Genomic DNA, 17,396 nt, shown 5'->3' on the forward strand with positions numbered 1-17,396 from the left:
TATCAGCCTGCTTTCTCCGGTAGTGGAATTATAAACTTCAAAGAGTGTCTCAATCCAAGCTAAATTGTCTTCGGTCTTTATAATTGTTTTGATTGAAAAATCATTGGTTTCAAAAATTCCTTGTGTGTCACCTGAAGCATTCCAGTACGGAGCACATTTTTCTTTACCATTAACTTGGAGTTCTGTCAGCATGACAATAATCGGGGAATTCTGCTCCCAGACCATCTGCCAAAATTGATTAACTGTTTCTTTCAGCGGTCCTTGAGTCGCCACAAACTTTTTCGGTCTTCCATAATGATCAACATAATTAGCATGGATGTAATCAGTATTACCTTCTTTAGGCGTAATTGTCACCCGAGATTTGTCCCAGCAGGTGACGTCGAAGTAACGATTTTTTTTTTCATTTTCTGGCTTTAAAGAGTGCTCAAACGATCCAAAGAGCGACTGTGACATGATGTAATAATGCTCCGACTTGATAGTTTTTAAGTAATTGGATTGATTTCTTCTGCTTCTGAATTCACTCTCACTCACTGCAGTTACTTTTTGATCACTCACTTTAATTTGTAAATGCATTTTTAATTTTTTAACAATGCGACTGTACGAAATGAATCGTCGAGGATGACTAATATAAACGAGTATGTATCAACTGGCGCTTATATTCAATTAGAATCAAGGGATGATGCTCCCGGTTCATGAATCACTGCTGATAAGCCTATATCATAGAATATTTAAATGTTAACCTATTCTTTGTATCTATTTAACCTGCAAGTCCGGATCATCAATAACATAACCATAAAATTTGTTTGTTTATAAAGACACTTATCGCAGTGGGTACGAATTTCTGAGAAACAGACTTGAGTTAAGATTATGTAAACTTTAATTAAATTATACTTACATTCTAATAGGAATTATTATTATTATTAATTACAATATTGGCTTATAGTTCATAAGAGAAGCGGCTCATTCATATTTCACAATTACTTTAAACTCAAACATACGTTGTAAACTTTATAATCAGTCAAATGAGTTATAAAAAATTGGAAAGACAAAACTTACATTAGAGCCTGATGGGCTAATTGTTATCAAGATATGCTTTGATCAATCGGTAGGATAATACATAAAGATCAGAGTGGCAAAAAGACCCAAATTTTTGCTGTCGCATTATTTTAAGGGTATGTGGCAATGAGACGATTCCTGTAGCTTTCAATTGGTAAATACACATATCTAGCGCGCAAAATACATCAGAACTGCCAATACCCTCGTTACAATGCACCAGCATCGGAGGAAATGTCTTATCAGCTACTTGTTTCTTTAACTTGACATATCTTTCATTAACAAAGTTATGAAACTCTACAAAAGCGTCTAGTTGATGATCAAATTTTTCTTTAGGCCAAGCAGTATACTGATAGTGAAAAATTGGACGGCTCTGCTTGTACTTAGGTCCAGTTTGATATAAACTTAAGACAGTTATAGTATAGTGAGGAAAGATTATAATCTTCAAAGTCTTAACATTAAATTTCTTATTCACTAAAGTGTAACGTTCTTTTGGAGACCAATATTGATAGGTCTGATCGATCAACTGGCACGTCATCACTATTATTTGAACTTTATTGTCCCACACTGCTTGCCAAAACATGTCACGGTCTTTCACAGATGGATTTTTAATGCACAAGAATTTCCGGTGGGTATCGTAACCGTCGACAAAGCTTGCTTCCTGGTTTGCTTCATCATTGAGCTTCTTGCGACGGAGGTAATGCACCAATGGATTACAGCCTTTCTGTTCTGCTCCTTGCTCCGAAATTATCGAGTTAAATTCCCGTACTATACGAGCCTGCAGATTTGGTTGGTCCATAAAGTGAAGAAAGTCGTTGGTATTCATGGTTGGGATGCAGGCTTTTTGTGACGAGCGTATTCTGTTAGAAAGAAAACAACTGTGCACAATAATTGGTAAAAACTGTTTCTTCCTAAGCACTTGTTTGTAAACTGACTTTATTTTGTAGTGCAATGCCTTTATAGCCTCGTAAAACCCTACGCAGGTGTCCAACAATCATTAGCATAAATTAAATAGCCACCTGTGGTTCATGGTTTTAATTGTTATACGTAAACAGGGCATTCCTGGTTCATTATCTTTGTAGGCAATTCCCAAATGGATTAATTAATCTAAGTAAATGAAAGTAACTAGTCTAATTGTTGACGCATGAAGTTTTTAAGCGGGTCGATGCTTTTAACCCTAGATTGACCTCACTGCAGCTTTCTAGGTAATAGTAATCGACCTACTATTACGAATTATAAGCATAATCGAAGATGTGATTAATAAAAACAAAGGAAGAGCACTTACCTAATTACAAGAGAGCCATTTGCACTAAATCCTCAACAAATCGCTCTCGTGAACACATGATAACCAAGTCGTACTTCTTATTTTCATATTGTTGTTTTGCTATTTGGATCTCTTCGTCATTTCGTAGCTTAGCTTCTTCCGTTTGAGGATTTCTAGCGTTTAAACGGTGAAATTTTTCCTGAAGCCTAAGGACTTCTTTTGCAAGCTCTAGTCTATCTTTAGGAGAATACATCCTGATACACGTATAACCGTAATAAGATTTCACAACGAAATAAGCAACTTATAAGTATCCTGTGGTTTATAGGACGTCGGGTTACAGTCATCGAGGTAATAAAATAAGATAACGATACAAGGGGTATTTGTTAACTGTAGTCGAAAGAAACAGACTTGTAAGCAATATAATAAAGTCCTTAATGTTTCAAAATAAAGCTCATTTTTGTTCAACTGTGCTTTACATTTTTTACCATAAATCCATTTATTTTGCTCCCATTCTCACGAACAACAAGACAAAAAATTATTTGGATATGGGAGTCACTGCCACTGTGACCTAAATAACCTTAGACAACTAACGTCATCGATATATTATTTAAACAGTGCATTATGTTAGAACGGTTTGAATTTGAAAGAGAGTGAATATAAAATTGTATTTTTCATGCATTCGGAAATGTGTTACTAAGAGCAATAAATATACAGTTGTAAGTCTGTTGCCAATAAAAAGATAATACGTGGCCGAACATATGATATGAAAGTTCTACTTGACTCAAGAAACAATTAGCTGCGAGGTCAAATTTGTCATCGGGACCAGTGTCAGATGTCAAGATAACGAATGAAGCTATCGTCCAGCTACTGCGTTTAATTCAAACCATTTGGAAAAACATAATGGAAGAGAACAATTATTATCAGTATATTTTTTCCAAAACCCAATTAAAGTATCGGTTTATAGAGTTAATTAGCTTATTGTTCTCATGACGCAAATAATGTACGTATAGGAATTCCTATAAAATAGTTAATGATTAGCGACTATAAAATACCATCAAGATAACCATAAATAATTGGGTCGTTTATCGGAGCATTGCCCATTAAAAAGAGGATTTACTGACGTATTTTCAATTGATTAAATTATTGATCACGCAAAAACCTCAATTACATTAGGTTACACCCTTAACTTGAATTTTTATACTTTTGCATTCATGATGTTTACAGTGTCTGAATAATCATAAGCGTTATAATTATAAATATCTTGTAACTTCTTCGCTATAAGAGTGCGACATGCTTTCAGTTGATTTATGTCCACGGTTCTATGAATCGCAGCTATCAGTCTTTACGATGTTAACGACATTTCGTAACAAAGGGCCCAGTGTTCACCTAATTCTTGACATGACATCAGTCCAGGCCTATTTTGTGAAAAACATATAATACCTAAAGTACATTAAGTAACTAATTTGAATGCTTTTACACAGCAATTTACTTATAAAGTTATAAAAATTTTAAGAGCTTTGAAGAAATGACTCCCCGGTAAGCTTTTATTACTAGACGTAAAAAAATAACACATGTTTAACATTTAATTAAAACTCGGACATGTAGGTGAGGCTTAGGTACTTTACTGAAATTCTCTTAATAAAATCCTACAAAAATTCTTTTGCATTTGAACTGAAAACAATAAACGAAAATTCATGATTTCACTGACGTCAAGAGTCACGTTTGCTTTAAAAATAAACTCCATGGCTGTAAAAAAATAATTTCTTCTCTCTAGACTATGAAATAAGAATCATTTTTGTTCAACTAACCGCTCCAGGAGCGGAAGTTTCATCCTTGTACTCCTGTTTTGAATAACAAAGTGTTTTGAGACAGTGATTTAGAACGGTAGACTAGTGTTGACGCAAAAAAATTGGAAAATTATTTAAATTGAATAAATACAGAACAAACTAGTTGTGAGGAAATCTGTTGCTACTTTGAAATAAAATTACCTTGACTTAAAAACTCAACCATTTAATAAAACACATAAAACATTTAAAAACTACGGCTCCTAAGATCAAATTATCGATAAAACTTATTATCTACTTGTCAAAATAATACAATTAATAGCTGCACGCTTACGTTTAAACATATCCTGAAAATTACTAGAGACTAATAGATGCTAACAGGTCCACTAAACACTCAGCATCTTTTTCTTTTCCAGTCGATACCATTTTCATTATTTTGTAATTACTGTTGTTTACTGCCACGTCATACGCCGTTAGTCCACTCTTGTTTTTGATACTCTTATCAACACACATTGAAATCAGCCAGTCGATGAGTTTGTAGTCCTCTTGTTTTACGGCTATGTGCAAAACAGTGTCACCTTTGGCATTTTGGGCGTTTAAATCTGCTCCCATGTCGAATAGTTGAGCCATCATTTTTTCAGCTCCAGATCCTCTTAAGTTCTTAAGGGCGCTGTGTAGACAGGTTTCTCCGTCGTTATTCTTCATCTTCAGTATTTTCTCCAGTTCGTCTTTACCGGTCGCGTTCCAAATTCGATCCAAAATATCGTCAAGGCCCGCTTCAGCAATTAAATGGAACATAGTATTATTTTTTTCCGACTTTACTTGGCCAAAAATGTTGTTCAGTTTACGCGAAGACATTTTTTAGAGAGCTTGGTTACTTCTTGAAGTCCCGAATCGCAATGATACCACGTCCTACTGGATGAGTCTTTTATAGTCGCAGCCGATATAAAGAAATGTATAAACAAAAATAGCTTCCATCACCGGTTTTCCCGCAGGTTAAATGTTATCGCGCTCGGCATTTCCGCACCCTCTATTCGGCACGTAGCCAACTTAAATAACTACATATTGATTAAACATCATGTGTACACGTGTGTATATGTACGTAAGAAGTTATAACAAAAGAAGGTATAACCAAAAAGTTTTCGGTAGAGGAAGTATTACTTGAAAATTAATAGTTTAAAATAATAAAAAAAATCTTTAATTTTATGTATTGAAATAGGATGCGTCATATCAACGCTTTAGTTGCCTTAAATCCATATACAGGATTTTTAATTGTACCTAAATTTAACAATACCATTGTTAAGAACATTGAAGGGAAGGAAGTTCATGATAACATTTAAATCCACTGATAAGTTTGTTAATTAACCCCACGGGAATATCGATTGTTACAATTAATTTTTAATGATGTTGGACTGAGTATAAAATTTAATAAATTGGAACCTCGTGCGTCATATTGTTCAGTTTATCAATTCTGAAAGGAAAAAAATGATGTTTACGCTGAAACAGGACTATAAAAGTGCCACTCTCAGTAAAATAATTTTCATTCGATACTAGTCTCTGGTTGAAACAAACGCTCTTATCCTTATACGAAAGTGAATTTTCAAAAATGGGCGGAAGTGTCACAAAACAAAAATCTGGCGCTAGTTACAATGAAGGATGGGTAATGAAGATCTTCGAACAAGAGCATCAGAAAATAATAAACGAAAAGGTTGATTACAGCTACGAGATATCGATGCGGGCGGGAAATATTTTGAAAAATAGATACTGGTTCTTACCGTGTTTTGATTATAACAGGGTGATTCTACCAACAGAAAATGGAGGAAGCAGTTATATTAACGCTAGCCATGTCAACGGATACGAACGTCAGGGCAAGTACTTGTGCTGTCAGGGTCCGCTTCGGTCAACAGCCGAAGATTTTTGGAAAATGGTGTTTCAAAATCAATCCAGAGTCATCGTTATGCTGACAAAGACACAGGATCACGGACAGGAAGTTTGTTACCAGTATTGGAGCCCGAAGAAAGGAAGGACAGTGTTCTTCGGTGACTTTACCATTAAAACAAGGAAAGTAAAGACCTTTCGTGACCATATAGTGACCAAGCTGCGGGTGACAGACGACAGTGGAGGCTCATTGAACCTCACACACTTTGCCTACACTGACTGGTCTCATAGCAGCGTGCCTCAGAGCCGATCAGGCTTTCTCAAATTTGTCCTCAAAGCCAGAAAGGCTCAAGCATATGCGGAGTCTGATAACAAGAGCTCTAACCTCCCTCCTATGGTAGTCCACTGTTCTGCTGGAGTAAATCGCACGGGAGTCTTTTGCGCTCTAGACATCAGCATATCAAGATATTATGACAACGGGACGATCGACCTAAAAACTGTAGTAATAAAGCTCCGTAAGCAGAGAAGAAACTGTTTATCTATACCTAGCTACTATACATTTTGTTATCTAACGATTTTAGAATATGTTGAATTAGCTGCTAAGAAGAAGTAGTGTTGATATTGTAATTTAATTTTAAGACTAGTTTTATAATATCAAAATTATTATTATAAGTGTTTTACCTTAAATAAAAGTTATTTTATTCAAATAATAACAATTTTTTATTATTCCTCCCTTTTACACAATTTTCAGTATCTAACCTTACAACTAGAAATATTAAATTACGTTTGAACAGTATCAATTGCGACCTCGAAAAACGATAACAAACCTAGTAGCGCATAAATAGTTAGCGAATACAGAAGTCACAGTTTATTATAGTTTATCTCGCACTGCCAGTATAAAATTACTCACCCACAATAGGTTCTTGTGAGTCATAACTGGACGTGAAAGCGGTACTGTATGAGTAATTGATTTTGTTTTTCCTGTAGTGACCATTGATCTATTTTACTGGGTTAATTAAAGAGGACCATTTTGAGTCATAAATTAGTGCCTATTCCTAAAACCTTGCGAATTTTATCGAGACTCTCTGGATAAAACCCAGTTCATAGGTCAATGTGGACTGATAGTCACGTAAGCACACTGTTGATCGAAATTTGTAGGTACCAATGATATTTGAAGCAAACAAGTCTCGTTATCTTTATTACTTTTGGGAATTACAATGAACCAATATGAGGCAATCTCATTACTGAGAGGTCTAGAATTATTTATTTTATTAATTAAGGACACGTACGTCAATCAACAATTGATAATGAGTATTAATGAGCCTATCGCTCAAAAATTTTCAGTAGCCATTAGCTATAAAGTTAATTATTATATTTACTTATCACTGGGTTTTTTGTTACCTACTCTGCTGTTATTTTTTAAATACCTCCCTTATATGGAGTATAATGGGCTACATATGTTCACAATTTTAATTCTAATCGTAAAAAGCTATACATTATCAATTTTATTGACAAATTGTTTCACACTTATATCTAAATAGTAAATAATTTATTCAAATATTAAATTCATTATACATATGCATATTTATATATGTATACATCGGTGTTAAATTTTTACTAAGTCACTGACTTTCGATATCGATAACTTTCCTGTTAAAATGAAAGATATTTTCATATATTTTTTGCAAATGTTTTACTAAGGTTATCAATAACAAAATATTTGTTATTGATAACCTTAGTAAAGCTGTTCAAAGCAGGTATGTCTTCAGCTCAAATAACAATTCTGGTATTCACCACTCACCAGACAGTAAATTGTAAATAAAACCTTAATATATTATTTATATATATCCTGTTACAGAGTTCATGACTTAATTTTGCATATTCGTATTTTGTTGTTGTAAGGGTGTAATGGGTATTGCAATAAACTTCTTACTTTTAAATATGCTTTTTATATCACACTGGCAATTTTTATAATTTAAAGTTTGAAATAAAACAAAAAAATATATAAATAATTTATAATTAATTTTAACCTAATCTTAAAGCTGACAATCACAAGAGATCTAAGAACTATGAGGATCAGTATGTCATTGTTCTTTTTTTATGTATGCTGACATCTCTTCTGCATATTTTTCTTTTGATCTCTCGAACATAGCCACATATACCTGTAAATAAACAAAATGACTGAAATAGTTCAATTGTTAGGCTAAGTAAAACATTTAAAATCATGTAAATATTTTGATCAACACAGGATAAATTGTCAATTATTGGCCACCTTAGGGGTCATCCATTAATTACGTCTCACGTTTCGGGGAGGGAGGGGGTCAATAAAATGTGGCATGGGGAGAGGGGAGTCACAATATATCATTTTTATTCGTGAAATTTTCATTCCTAATCAATTTCGTGTCATAAAATTTCTAATATTACTATTATTCAAAAAAAAATTCATTAAAATAATAATAGTTCATTCTAATTGCCGATTTCGTTGAAAACGATATTGCCAGATATGTCATCATGTGTGAATCACACCTGAGGGGGTGGAGGTTGCTAAATGTGACCAGGTGTGACAAGGAGGGGGGAGGGTTCCAAAAATCTTGAAATTCATGTGATGTAATTTATGGATGACACCTTATACCAAAAATGAATTCTATTTGCCTATAAACAGAATTCATTTTAAGTATTAGGTTAAATAACTAGCCACCTTACAATAAAATGAATTCATTAGGTAAATAAAATCAGCTCACAGAGCCACTAGCAATAAATAAAATAGCTTACCCTTTTGTCTTCTGTAGATAGTGCCCTCCATCTTGAGGCTAGCTGCCTGGTTACTTCCTGCTTGGTAGGCTCTCCCCCCATCTCAGAGCTAGTTTCTGCCACTACCACTGGCCGCTGCTCTTGGCAGAATTGGAAAAATGCATTGCAAGGCTTCTTAGGAGCATTTGGATCTCTTTCAGGCTGTAAAAAGAATAATTGTATTTATAGCTTGGTAGTGTAATAACACTTTTTTTAAATCAGATTCTGGTGGCCCATGACAATAGAGCAGTGTTGTGGTTTGATCATTTGATATGTAAGGCCTATATAGCCTTATTATTCAGTCCTATTTGGCCCTTGGGCCAAAGGGTGTCCCCGCCCCACATGACCTCCGCCATAAATGAGGCGAGGGCAGATGAGAATGATTCATATAAATGTACCTATTCCCATATGTGCCCAACAGAGACAAATGAGATTTCACTGGCCAATGGGGTTATGTAAGTATGTAAGTAAATATTCTTTATTGTGCACCATACAGTTAAAAATAGACAGGAAATGAAAAAACACTTAAAAGTTAGGTAACAACAGGCGGTCTTATCGCTAAGAAGCAATCTCTTCCAGACAACCTTTGGGTAGCAGGAAACTATGAACTTACAACATTGAACAGGTAGTGCCGATATACATATAATTGAACAAAATGAAGACGCAAACAATATAATACATACTAATAAAACTATACTAATGTCTGGGGTAGAACAATAAAATTCAAATATTGTGGTCAGACTAGGGGTCCTAAATCTCACTGTATGGCTATGTTATAGTAAAGACTCATTATTTCATTATTAACATATTCAATGCTGAAAATGCTATTTTATGATTTCGTTCCCTGGCCGGACAACCCAATAGTGGGGATTCTTGTACTACAGCTTTATATCAATATTTTTTTGTAATCTGGTGTGGATGTCGTGTTTGGCAGGGTGGCAATGAATGTGTTAAACAATCATGGAGCCATTGTGATCACAGGATCAAAATTGAAAGAGATAATGATGTGTGCCTCCAATCTGTATCTTATAACATAATGAACTTTTCATTTACTTGTTCTAAATCCTATTTTGTTTATTAGAACCCTGCCTTCTCCTTTACTTCCATCCACATTGGTTGCAGTTACACACAATTTACCTTGTCAGCTTTGCTTTTTCTTTTAGGTCCAGGCTTTTTGGCACTACCAGCATTTACTTTCTCCGTCTGTTTGGGCGCTGGCTGCGCTTTAGACGGCACCCGTGCAGTCTTGACCACCACATCAGGTTTCATCTCCAAGTCCACTGACGCGGTTCTGAACCCATCTCCATGCTTGTCCAAACGCTCAACTAAGAGCTTAATATCTTTACGGTAACGCTTTGTTATTTTCTTGGCCTCGTGTATCCTGCAAACGCAATGAGTGTTTACACATTTGTACACAACGAAATTCATAACATAAATGCAATAAAATACAAACCTGTTCACAATTCGTTCGTTATCCTGTTGTAACACCTCGCATCGCTCCAATAACAGTTGGTATTTACGCCTGTAAATCTCTTCTTCCGATGGTAAACTAACCATGTCATCAGAGTCGTCAGAAATATTAGAGCTCAGTTGTTGTACTGTCATTTTAATTTATTTCACTGCATCAAAGTTCAACGCGATCAAGTTTCTTTTTATTCGAGCTGTCAGACATGACATTTCGGCCATTTATATCTGAATGTTGGTATCTTTTCAGTTGTATTTTTCTAAGTATAGACATTCGCAGCGTGTATTACATTAGCTTGAACAGTGCAGAAAAAAAGAAATACCTATGAATTGTCTATGGTTATTCCCAGTGTGACTATAAATAAAAAACCTAACAAGGGTCATGTTTGTTTTGTTTCGTTTGGTCGTACAGCAGTCTCGTATCATCCATGACTATCGTATGTTAGAAACTATGCAGGAAATCAGTTTTTCTATTAATTTTGACTCCTTAGCGCTACATCACGCTACCCAATTTTCGTCCGACATTCCATATGACCATATGATGATCATAACATGGTAACACACGCATATCAGTCACATGTCATTTTTGACACTGTGATTTGATTTGTTTTGACTTGGCAAGGTCCTGCCCAAGCCCAAGTTAAGAAATTAGGAATTTTTGGAGATGAGTCTGATTAAACCGATATCACTTTAAATATAAATTATTATTAGCCATCAGTTTTCAAATTAAGTGTCAACAGTATTTAAATACAAACATGGGTGGATTATTTAGCAAACAAAAAAAGCCCGTAAGCAGGGTTACTGAGCAAGATAAAGCAGTTCTACAACTTAAACAACAAAGGGATAAGCTAAAACAGTATCAGAAGAAGATAGAGATTAATTTGGAAAGAGATCGCCAGTTTGCCAAAAGACTCCTAGCGGAAGGCAAACGTGAAAAAGCAAAATCACTTCTCAAAAAGAAACGCTATCAAGAACAGCTCCTGCAAAACACAGATGCGCAGTTAGAGCAATTGGAACAGCTGACTCATGATCTTGAGTTTGCGCAAATTGAAGTTCAGGTATGCATAAACTTTCAGTATTTTTGCTTAAAAACACATTATTATCCCCAACTTAACCACTTGAATCCTAGGCAATCTAGATATAGACATATCAATATCAAAAACCTTTAGTCCCAGGGATTATTTACTTTTTTACACTTAGTATGAAATCACATATTCAATTACGGAGGTAATTTTTGCAAACCCAGAGAATTTTTTTATATTTATGTCAATAAGCAAAATACATTAAAATCTGTTATCTTTAGTTTTATTTCATAAAATGATCATCTTCCGGTAAATTGGTTTTCATTCTTACAGTAAATCATTATATAAAATTTATAATTAATATAAAGGTTTTTTTTTTTCATTTTATCAAGTAGATTAAATGACAATTGTATTTTATTGTTACAGGTGCTGGATGGCTTGAAGACTGGAAATGTAGCATTAAAAAGCATTCATGATATCCTGAACATAGATGAAATAGAGAAGATCATGGATGAAACAAAGGAAGGCATTGAGAAGCAGAGAGAAATAGATGAACTAATATCAGGTCAATTGACTGAGGAAGATGAGGAGGCCGTGGAGGCTGAACTGGAAGCCATCTTGGATGTCAGAGATAAACTGCCTGAAGTGCCGAGGGAGAAGCTGCCAGACATTGAAGAAGAGGAGGCAGAGAAACCTCGGAAAGCTAAACAAGCACCAACTAAAATTGCTATGGAGGCCTAAGTTATATTATATTCATATAATTATTGTATATTATTATTGCCATAAGTAAATATTTTTATGTACAATAAACATTTGTTTTAAAAACGTTTATTACTAATTCACGAATTTTAACTAGTAATGTTATACAATCACCCAGATTAAGTTTAGTATAAGTAATGAAAATCTTTCCTAATAGTTCTCCTAACATATTTTTACTGGAACTATATTCCAAAGATTGATAAATATGCAAATGAGACATCAAGTCACCTTACCCAGTATTTGTAATTTTTTTGTATTATAGTTTTTTTGTGTAATTCAACATTTAGAGACTGTATACATCTCTAATTAATTATCGAATCGAAGTTTGCAATTGAATTTAATCATCATCAGGGGTCGGACAAAAAGTGCGGATGACGTCAAACCACTTATAGGATGATTTCAAATAGTATTTTTGATTTTCATAAACAATTATCACTTATCATTTATCAACCTCTTTATTAAACGATATCGCCACTTGAAATGAGTAAGTACATTTTTGACTGACACATTGTCAATCAGATGAACAATAAATTGACTTCGTTATTGTTTAGCTATTGTATCTTCACGATTATATTTAGCTAAAATTTATATTTACTAATGTATAAGAAAACGCTCTAAAATGTCATCTTTACTCGAATATTGTGGCAATCCCACAGACTTGTTCTAACTAATTTCAAATAATTATACCTTATGGTAACAAGTTTCGTGAAATTTATTTTATTCACTACATCACCCTACCACCTGTATTATTAATTCCATGGATTTATTTACGATTATTTTGTTACTTCATTAATACTACTTTGTTACTACATGTCACAAGGAAGTTTAAATACAAACTCAAACATCATCCTGTGTGCAAGATTACGTCATTTTTACGTCATCCGCACTTTTTGTCCGACCCCTGATCATCATCATAGATTCCTCGCGTTGTCCCGGCATTTTGCCATGGGTCATGGGAGCTTGAGGTCTGCTTGGCCCCAAGTCCCAAGAATTCGTGTAGGCACTAGTTTTTACAAAAGCGACTAGGCCTAGTTGGGATTAGTCCGGTTTCCTCATATTGTTTTCCTTCACCGAAAAGCAAACTGGTAAATATCAAATATTTCGTACATAAGTTCCGAAAACTCATTGCTACGAGCCAGGCTTTAAACCCGCGACCTCCGGATTACAAGTCGCACGCTCTTGCCGCTAGGCCACCAGCGCTCCTGGTAATTGAATTTAATAATATTTTAAAACTTATTTTTTACATGTAAAAGTGGCCTACTTGCCGAAAATGATCTTACTTTTTCATATTATGTTTACTACACTTGGAATGTAAACTGAAGAATGACATAAACGTTCCTAATTTCCTTTAGTCTTACACCTAGTTCACATTACTAGCTGTGTTCAGTTCGGCATTCCAAGAAGTCCAAGAACCACACCAACAATTACGCCTCATGATAGTCTTATAACTTATATCTGAGGCATAAGATTCAAATTCATTTGCGTAGTTTTAAACTTACATATATTGGTATACATGAGCTCATTCGATACGTTAATGTAATGGGGGTCCAATTACATGTTTATATCCGTTTGCTTACATATTTCAAGTTCACAAGACGCGTTCATCAGTCGAGTGTTGTCCTGAATCACGATGGGTGGTTTAATGACAAAATATATCAAAAAAGAAAGGAAAGCCACTGATCAAAAAATTGTGTCCCGATTGGACCAGCAAAGAAATAACTTGATAACGTATCAGAAGGAAATTGAGCATACTCTTGAAATTGATCGACAGCATGCAAAGCAGCTACTTCATGAAGGAAAATGTGAGGAAGCGAAGACAGTTCTAAGGAAGAGACGACACCGTGAGCGACAATTACGAAATTCTAACGCCCAGCTAGATATATTAGATCAGATAACTAACGATTTCCAGTTTGTGTGCTCACTAAAACAGGTAGGATATTTTTCACCACACCAGCTCGTAAAGGCTCTCTTTACTCTTTAAAAACATGAGAACGTCGCAATTTATCCACAAGAGTGGCAAAGTAATTTGATGTAATGTTTGTTTCGTCATGTTGGCTGGTGGAATTTACTTTTAAGTGATGATTTTTAATGATACATATTTCCTAATAGAGTTAATTTGGATTTGATTTGTTGTTTATTTTCTCCTTGCGTTGGAGTAGTGAGGGATAAAAAATAAAAAAAGCCTTTATTTCTTACAGTATATTCAGTTACAAAAAGTAGTATTGTTAGTAAGTAAGTATCGTGGAAAAAAGTGTGTTAGTAAGTTTTAAGATAGCTAAAAATACCCTTCTGCAGGTAAAGGCCTCCTCCAAGGTGAACCAATCATCTCTGGATTAGTGAGGGATAGTGAAAAAAAATGTGTTTCACTCGGTAGCAGTTAACCCTTGCGCTTTGAAAGTTGAAACCCTCACAACGCTCAAGATTCCATTTTCAGCCACTCCCTACACTCGTGAGGTTTTAAATATTTTGCGCGGCGGTCTTGATATGATATACTGGAGAACATGGTTGCGAGTCTACAAACTACAAAGTGTGACGCTTATTAATTAGAATTTTTAATGTTTCAGGTGTCCCAGTCTGGAGAGAACAAAATCCAACGTGGCAAGTGGAGATCCATCATAAAAAGGAAATTAAAAAAAACACAACATAATACCAATTCACGTAAGAAACTCGGAAAGGCCGTTGTCGAGGACATTGAAATTCAGGTATGTATTCAAGGATAGAATGTTACCCTATCCATCTGTATACCAAGATTACATTCCATAATATAAATATTAGTATTTTTTTTTCTTATTTAATGCATGTTAATTATAAGATGTAATGTTTTTAAAAGATGTGTTCCGCCGAGTTTCTTGCCGGTCCATATTGGGATACCCTCCTCCAATTGAGGGGGGATTTAAATCTTCTCGGGTCAGAGGTAGGGTTAGAGCCGATGTAGCTTTATTTGACGTTCATAAGCGCATTGTAATATGCCTACTTGAATAATAAACTATCTTTATCATTCGAATTCAATGCATACGATGATGAGTAAAGCCTGACCAGTAATATATCATCACGCGCCATATTGCGGAATTTCATTTGAACTAAATTTTTCATACTAAACTGAACTGTCGCCCTATAATGAGAATAACAGCGCCCTCTTGACAATGATCATATATTTCTGGTCGGGCTTTATGTGCATACTGCATATCTAGCTCACGCAGTTTTCCACCCAAAGCTAACCACTACGCAGTGTTGTATCAGTTTTTTTTTGTTCAATTTACAGGTCCTCAACGCTTTTAGTAAAAAGGAAAGAAAAACTCAAAAAGTATATTATGCTAAAGCAAGAAATGGAATTCAAAAGCAGAAAGAAATTGATGAAGCTATGATGCGTTCTTTTAAATTAGAAACGGGTGACGAAGAGGCTGTACATGAAGAGCTGGAAGCCATTTTGAATGACAGCTACCAATTGCCGGACATCGATCAAGACGTTAGTCAAGTAGAACCGCCTCATGGATCTATCGACGTTACTGCCGAGATTGTTGTTAGTGCTTAGTGATCATCTTTCGTCTCGGCGAATGACTACCTTTAACCTCCTGAAAAAGGGTTGTCATTCTGTGATGTCGATAACATATAGATCGTATCATTCACGAAGACGCGTGCTTTGACTCGTAATATTATGTTATTTAAAGATTAGATTTGACAAATACGCGCGTCATCGTGAATGACACACTATAGATTTTGATGCATTGGATGAATTGAAGAAGGTATTGAACAGAATAAGAAAACGCGCATTTGTTTGATTTTTTAATCTCATTCATATCAAATTACTGAACATAATTTAGTACTTACTATTGTGTCTAGGGATTTAGTTTTCCTATAAATATAAATTAACGTGGCACCATTGAAGATAAGTTACCATTTTGTTTGGCTCTGATATAATTTATCCCAATGATTCTTCGCGTCTTAAAACGAAATTTGATTAACTAAAAACGATTTTTAATCGTTTCATTGTCACCTGTTAATAATTTTCCAGCCAGTGTTAACATAATTTAAAAATAAATCTTAATATACCTAGAGGGTACACCTTTCATTTTAAAACTAGACTATGTACATTTAAATAAGCTGTAATCTGTTTACAAGCCGGTACGTGATCACAGAAGTGATTACAACACCACTTCACGCCGACAATGGCTAAGCGATACACCAGCATTTTATATAGATATACAATTTTATCGAATTAAAAAAACATCCATTTTATCACACTTGTACTGTACATTAATGGCAATAATAATAATATCTATAAGCTTGATCATAAAAGACGGTGTGTGGCAAAAATATATGTAAAATTTTGCAAAAATTCACTCAATCAGAACTGATATTTATATAGCTGTTACTTCCGGGAAACTGCGAGTCTTGAAGCTTCATTCATTCTCGCTTCTGTGTGGTCCCTGTTTACATTATAATATTACATTACATAGTAATATATACTCAATAAGTTCCGACTGCCCTTCAATCTTTACTAAAACAGGTAATAAAACTTTGTAAAATTCGATTTTCTGGCAAGGAATGTAAAACGTTCTGTGATGATCCGCGCATTAAAAATATTACATCAAGTTCCACCTGTAACATAATGCTTCTTAACTAGTATTTACACAGAAATGTAAAATAAACCTGGTAACCGCTATTTCCATAACTATAACATTAATCCGTCATACACAAGTAACAACGGGCATGTTTAATTAGGAGTGTATATTAGGAAAACAGGTAAGATACTGACGTCACAGACTAGCAACTTACGATATGGCTGATAAAAATGAATACAAATTTATTTACAAAAGTATCTATCACCAAGATTTCACGATCTATTATTAATATAAAAGAGAAAAGGAACTGAAGAAATAATGTAATAATAGTAAAATCCGGTACCAATTAATACAAGAGCACACAATTTGTCAGGATAATTATCTGCATCACATAGGAACAATTTCTTAAACAGCTCAAGAAGTTTAGTGTCAGAATAGCGATCATTATGACAGAAAAGTAGAAATTAAAGCTCACCATACAAGTTATGTTCCTAAATAAAACGGAAAACTTGATACGGAGATTCGAAATCCTTAGTATTTACTAGTCTCTGGTTTATGAGTAGTATGTAGTAGTGGAGTTAACTCGTTTTCTACAGGTTATTACTTAGTTTTGTCACTGTTTTGATGTTTAGTTCGTCGAAACTGAACTGCAGATGAATTTTTTATGACCCCTATGTAAATTCAATAAAAGTTCTACGTCGTCCGGCAAATGGATTACATCCAATCGCTTGGGCAAAGAAAATAAAATTTAGGAAATAGTCTGTCTAGACTCACATTTACGTGCAATATCCGCCGTTCGGCAGTTTCAATAAAAGTCGTC

The 17,396-nt window shown here is 34.6% G+C and overlaps 6 protein-coding genes across 6 annotated transcripts; 3 read left to right on the top strand and 3 right to left on the bottom strand.

Annotated features, from left to right (window-relative positions):
* Nucleotides 1–1,072: 1,072 nt before the first annotated feature.
* Nucleotides 1,073–2,119, bottom strand: LOC133521738 (tyrosine-protein phosphatase non-receptor type 9-like). The gene has a single exon (XM_061856806.1). The coding sequence runs from the start codon at nt 1,877–1,879 to the stop codon at nt 1,073–1,075; it is 807 nt and encodes a 268-aa protein (XP_061712790.1). The 5' UTR covers nt 1,880–2,119.
* A 2,339-nt stretch (nt 2,120–4,458) lies between these two features.
* Nucleotides 4,459–4,959, bottom strand: LOC133521739 (putative ankyrin repeat protein RF_0381). Its single transcript, XM_061856807.1, has one exon. The coding sequence runs from the start codon at nt 4,957–4,959 to the stop codon at nt 4,459–4,461; it is 501 nt and encodes a 166-aa protein (XP_061712791.1).
* A 748-nt stretch (nt 4,960–5,707) lies between these two features.
* On the top strand, nt 5,708–6,592 carry LOC133521740 (tyrosine-protein phosphatase non-receptor type 9-like). Its single transcript, XM_061856808.1, has one exon. The coding sequence runs from the start codon at nt 5,708–5,710 to the stop codon at nt 6,590–6,592; it is 885 nt and encodes a 294-aa protein (XP_061712792.1).
* Nucleotides 6,593–7,980: 1,388 nt separating this feature from the next.
* On the bottom strand, nt 7,981–10,553 carry LOC133521970 (uncharacterized). Its single transcript, XM_061857132.1, has 4 exons — nt 10,223–10,553; nt 9,907–10,150; nt 8,752–8,931; nt 7,981–8,141 (listed from the first exon to the last, which is right to left on the bottom strand). The coding sequence occupies exons 1-4, from the start codon at nt 10,372–10,374 to the stop codon at nt 8,064–8,066; spliced, it is 654 nt and encodes a 217-aa protein (XP_061713116.1). The 5' UTR covers nt 10,375–10,553; the 3' UTR covers nt 7,981–8,063.
* Nucleotides 10,554–10,816: 263 nt separating this feature from the next.
* On the top strand, nt 10,817–12,093 carry LOC133521971 (charged multivesicular body protein 6-A-like). The gene is made up of 2 exons (XM_061857133.1): nt 10,817–11,291; nt 11,682–12,093. The coding sequence occupies exons 1-2, from the start codon at nt 10,989–10,991 to the stop codon at nt 11,994–11,996; spliced, it is 618 nt and encodes a 205-aa protein (XP_061713117.1). The 5' UTR covers nt 10,817–10,988; the 3' UTR covers nt 11,997–12,093.
* A 910-nt stretch (nt 12,094–13,003) lies between these two features.
* LOC133521972 (charged multivesicular body protein 6-B-like) lies at nt 13,004–15,780 on the top strand. The gene is made up of 3 exons (XM_061857134.1): nt 13,004–13,944; nt 14,579–14,716; nt 15,277–15,780. Exons 1-3 carry the CDS (start codon nt 13,645–13,647, stop codon nt 15,544–15,546), a joined length of 708 nt encoding a protein of 235 aa, XP_061713118.1. The 5' UTR covers nt 13,004–13,644; the 3' UTR covers nt 15,547–15,780.
* Nucleotides 15,781–17,396: the final 1,616 nt, after the last annotated feature.

The sequence above is a fragment of the Cydia pomonella genome, chromosome 10 (assembly GCF_033807575.1).
Source record: "Cydia pomonella isolate Wapato2018A chromosome 10, ilCydPomo1, whole genome shotgun sequence".
Taxonomy (NCBI): Eukaryota; Metazoa; Arthropoda; class Insecta; order Lepidoptera; family Tortricidae; genus Cydia; species Cydia pomonella.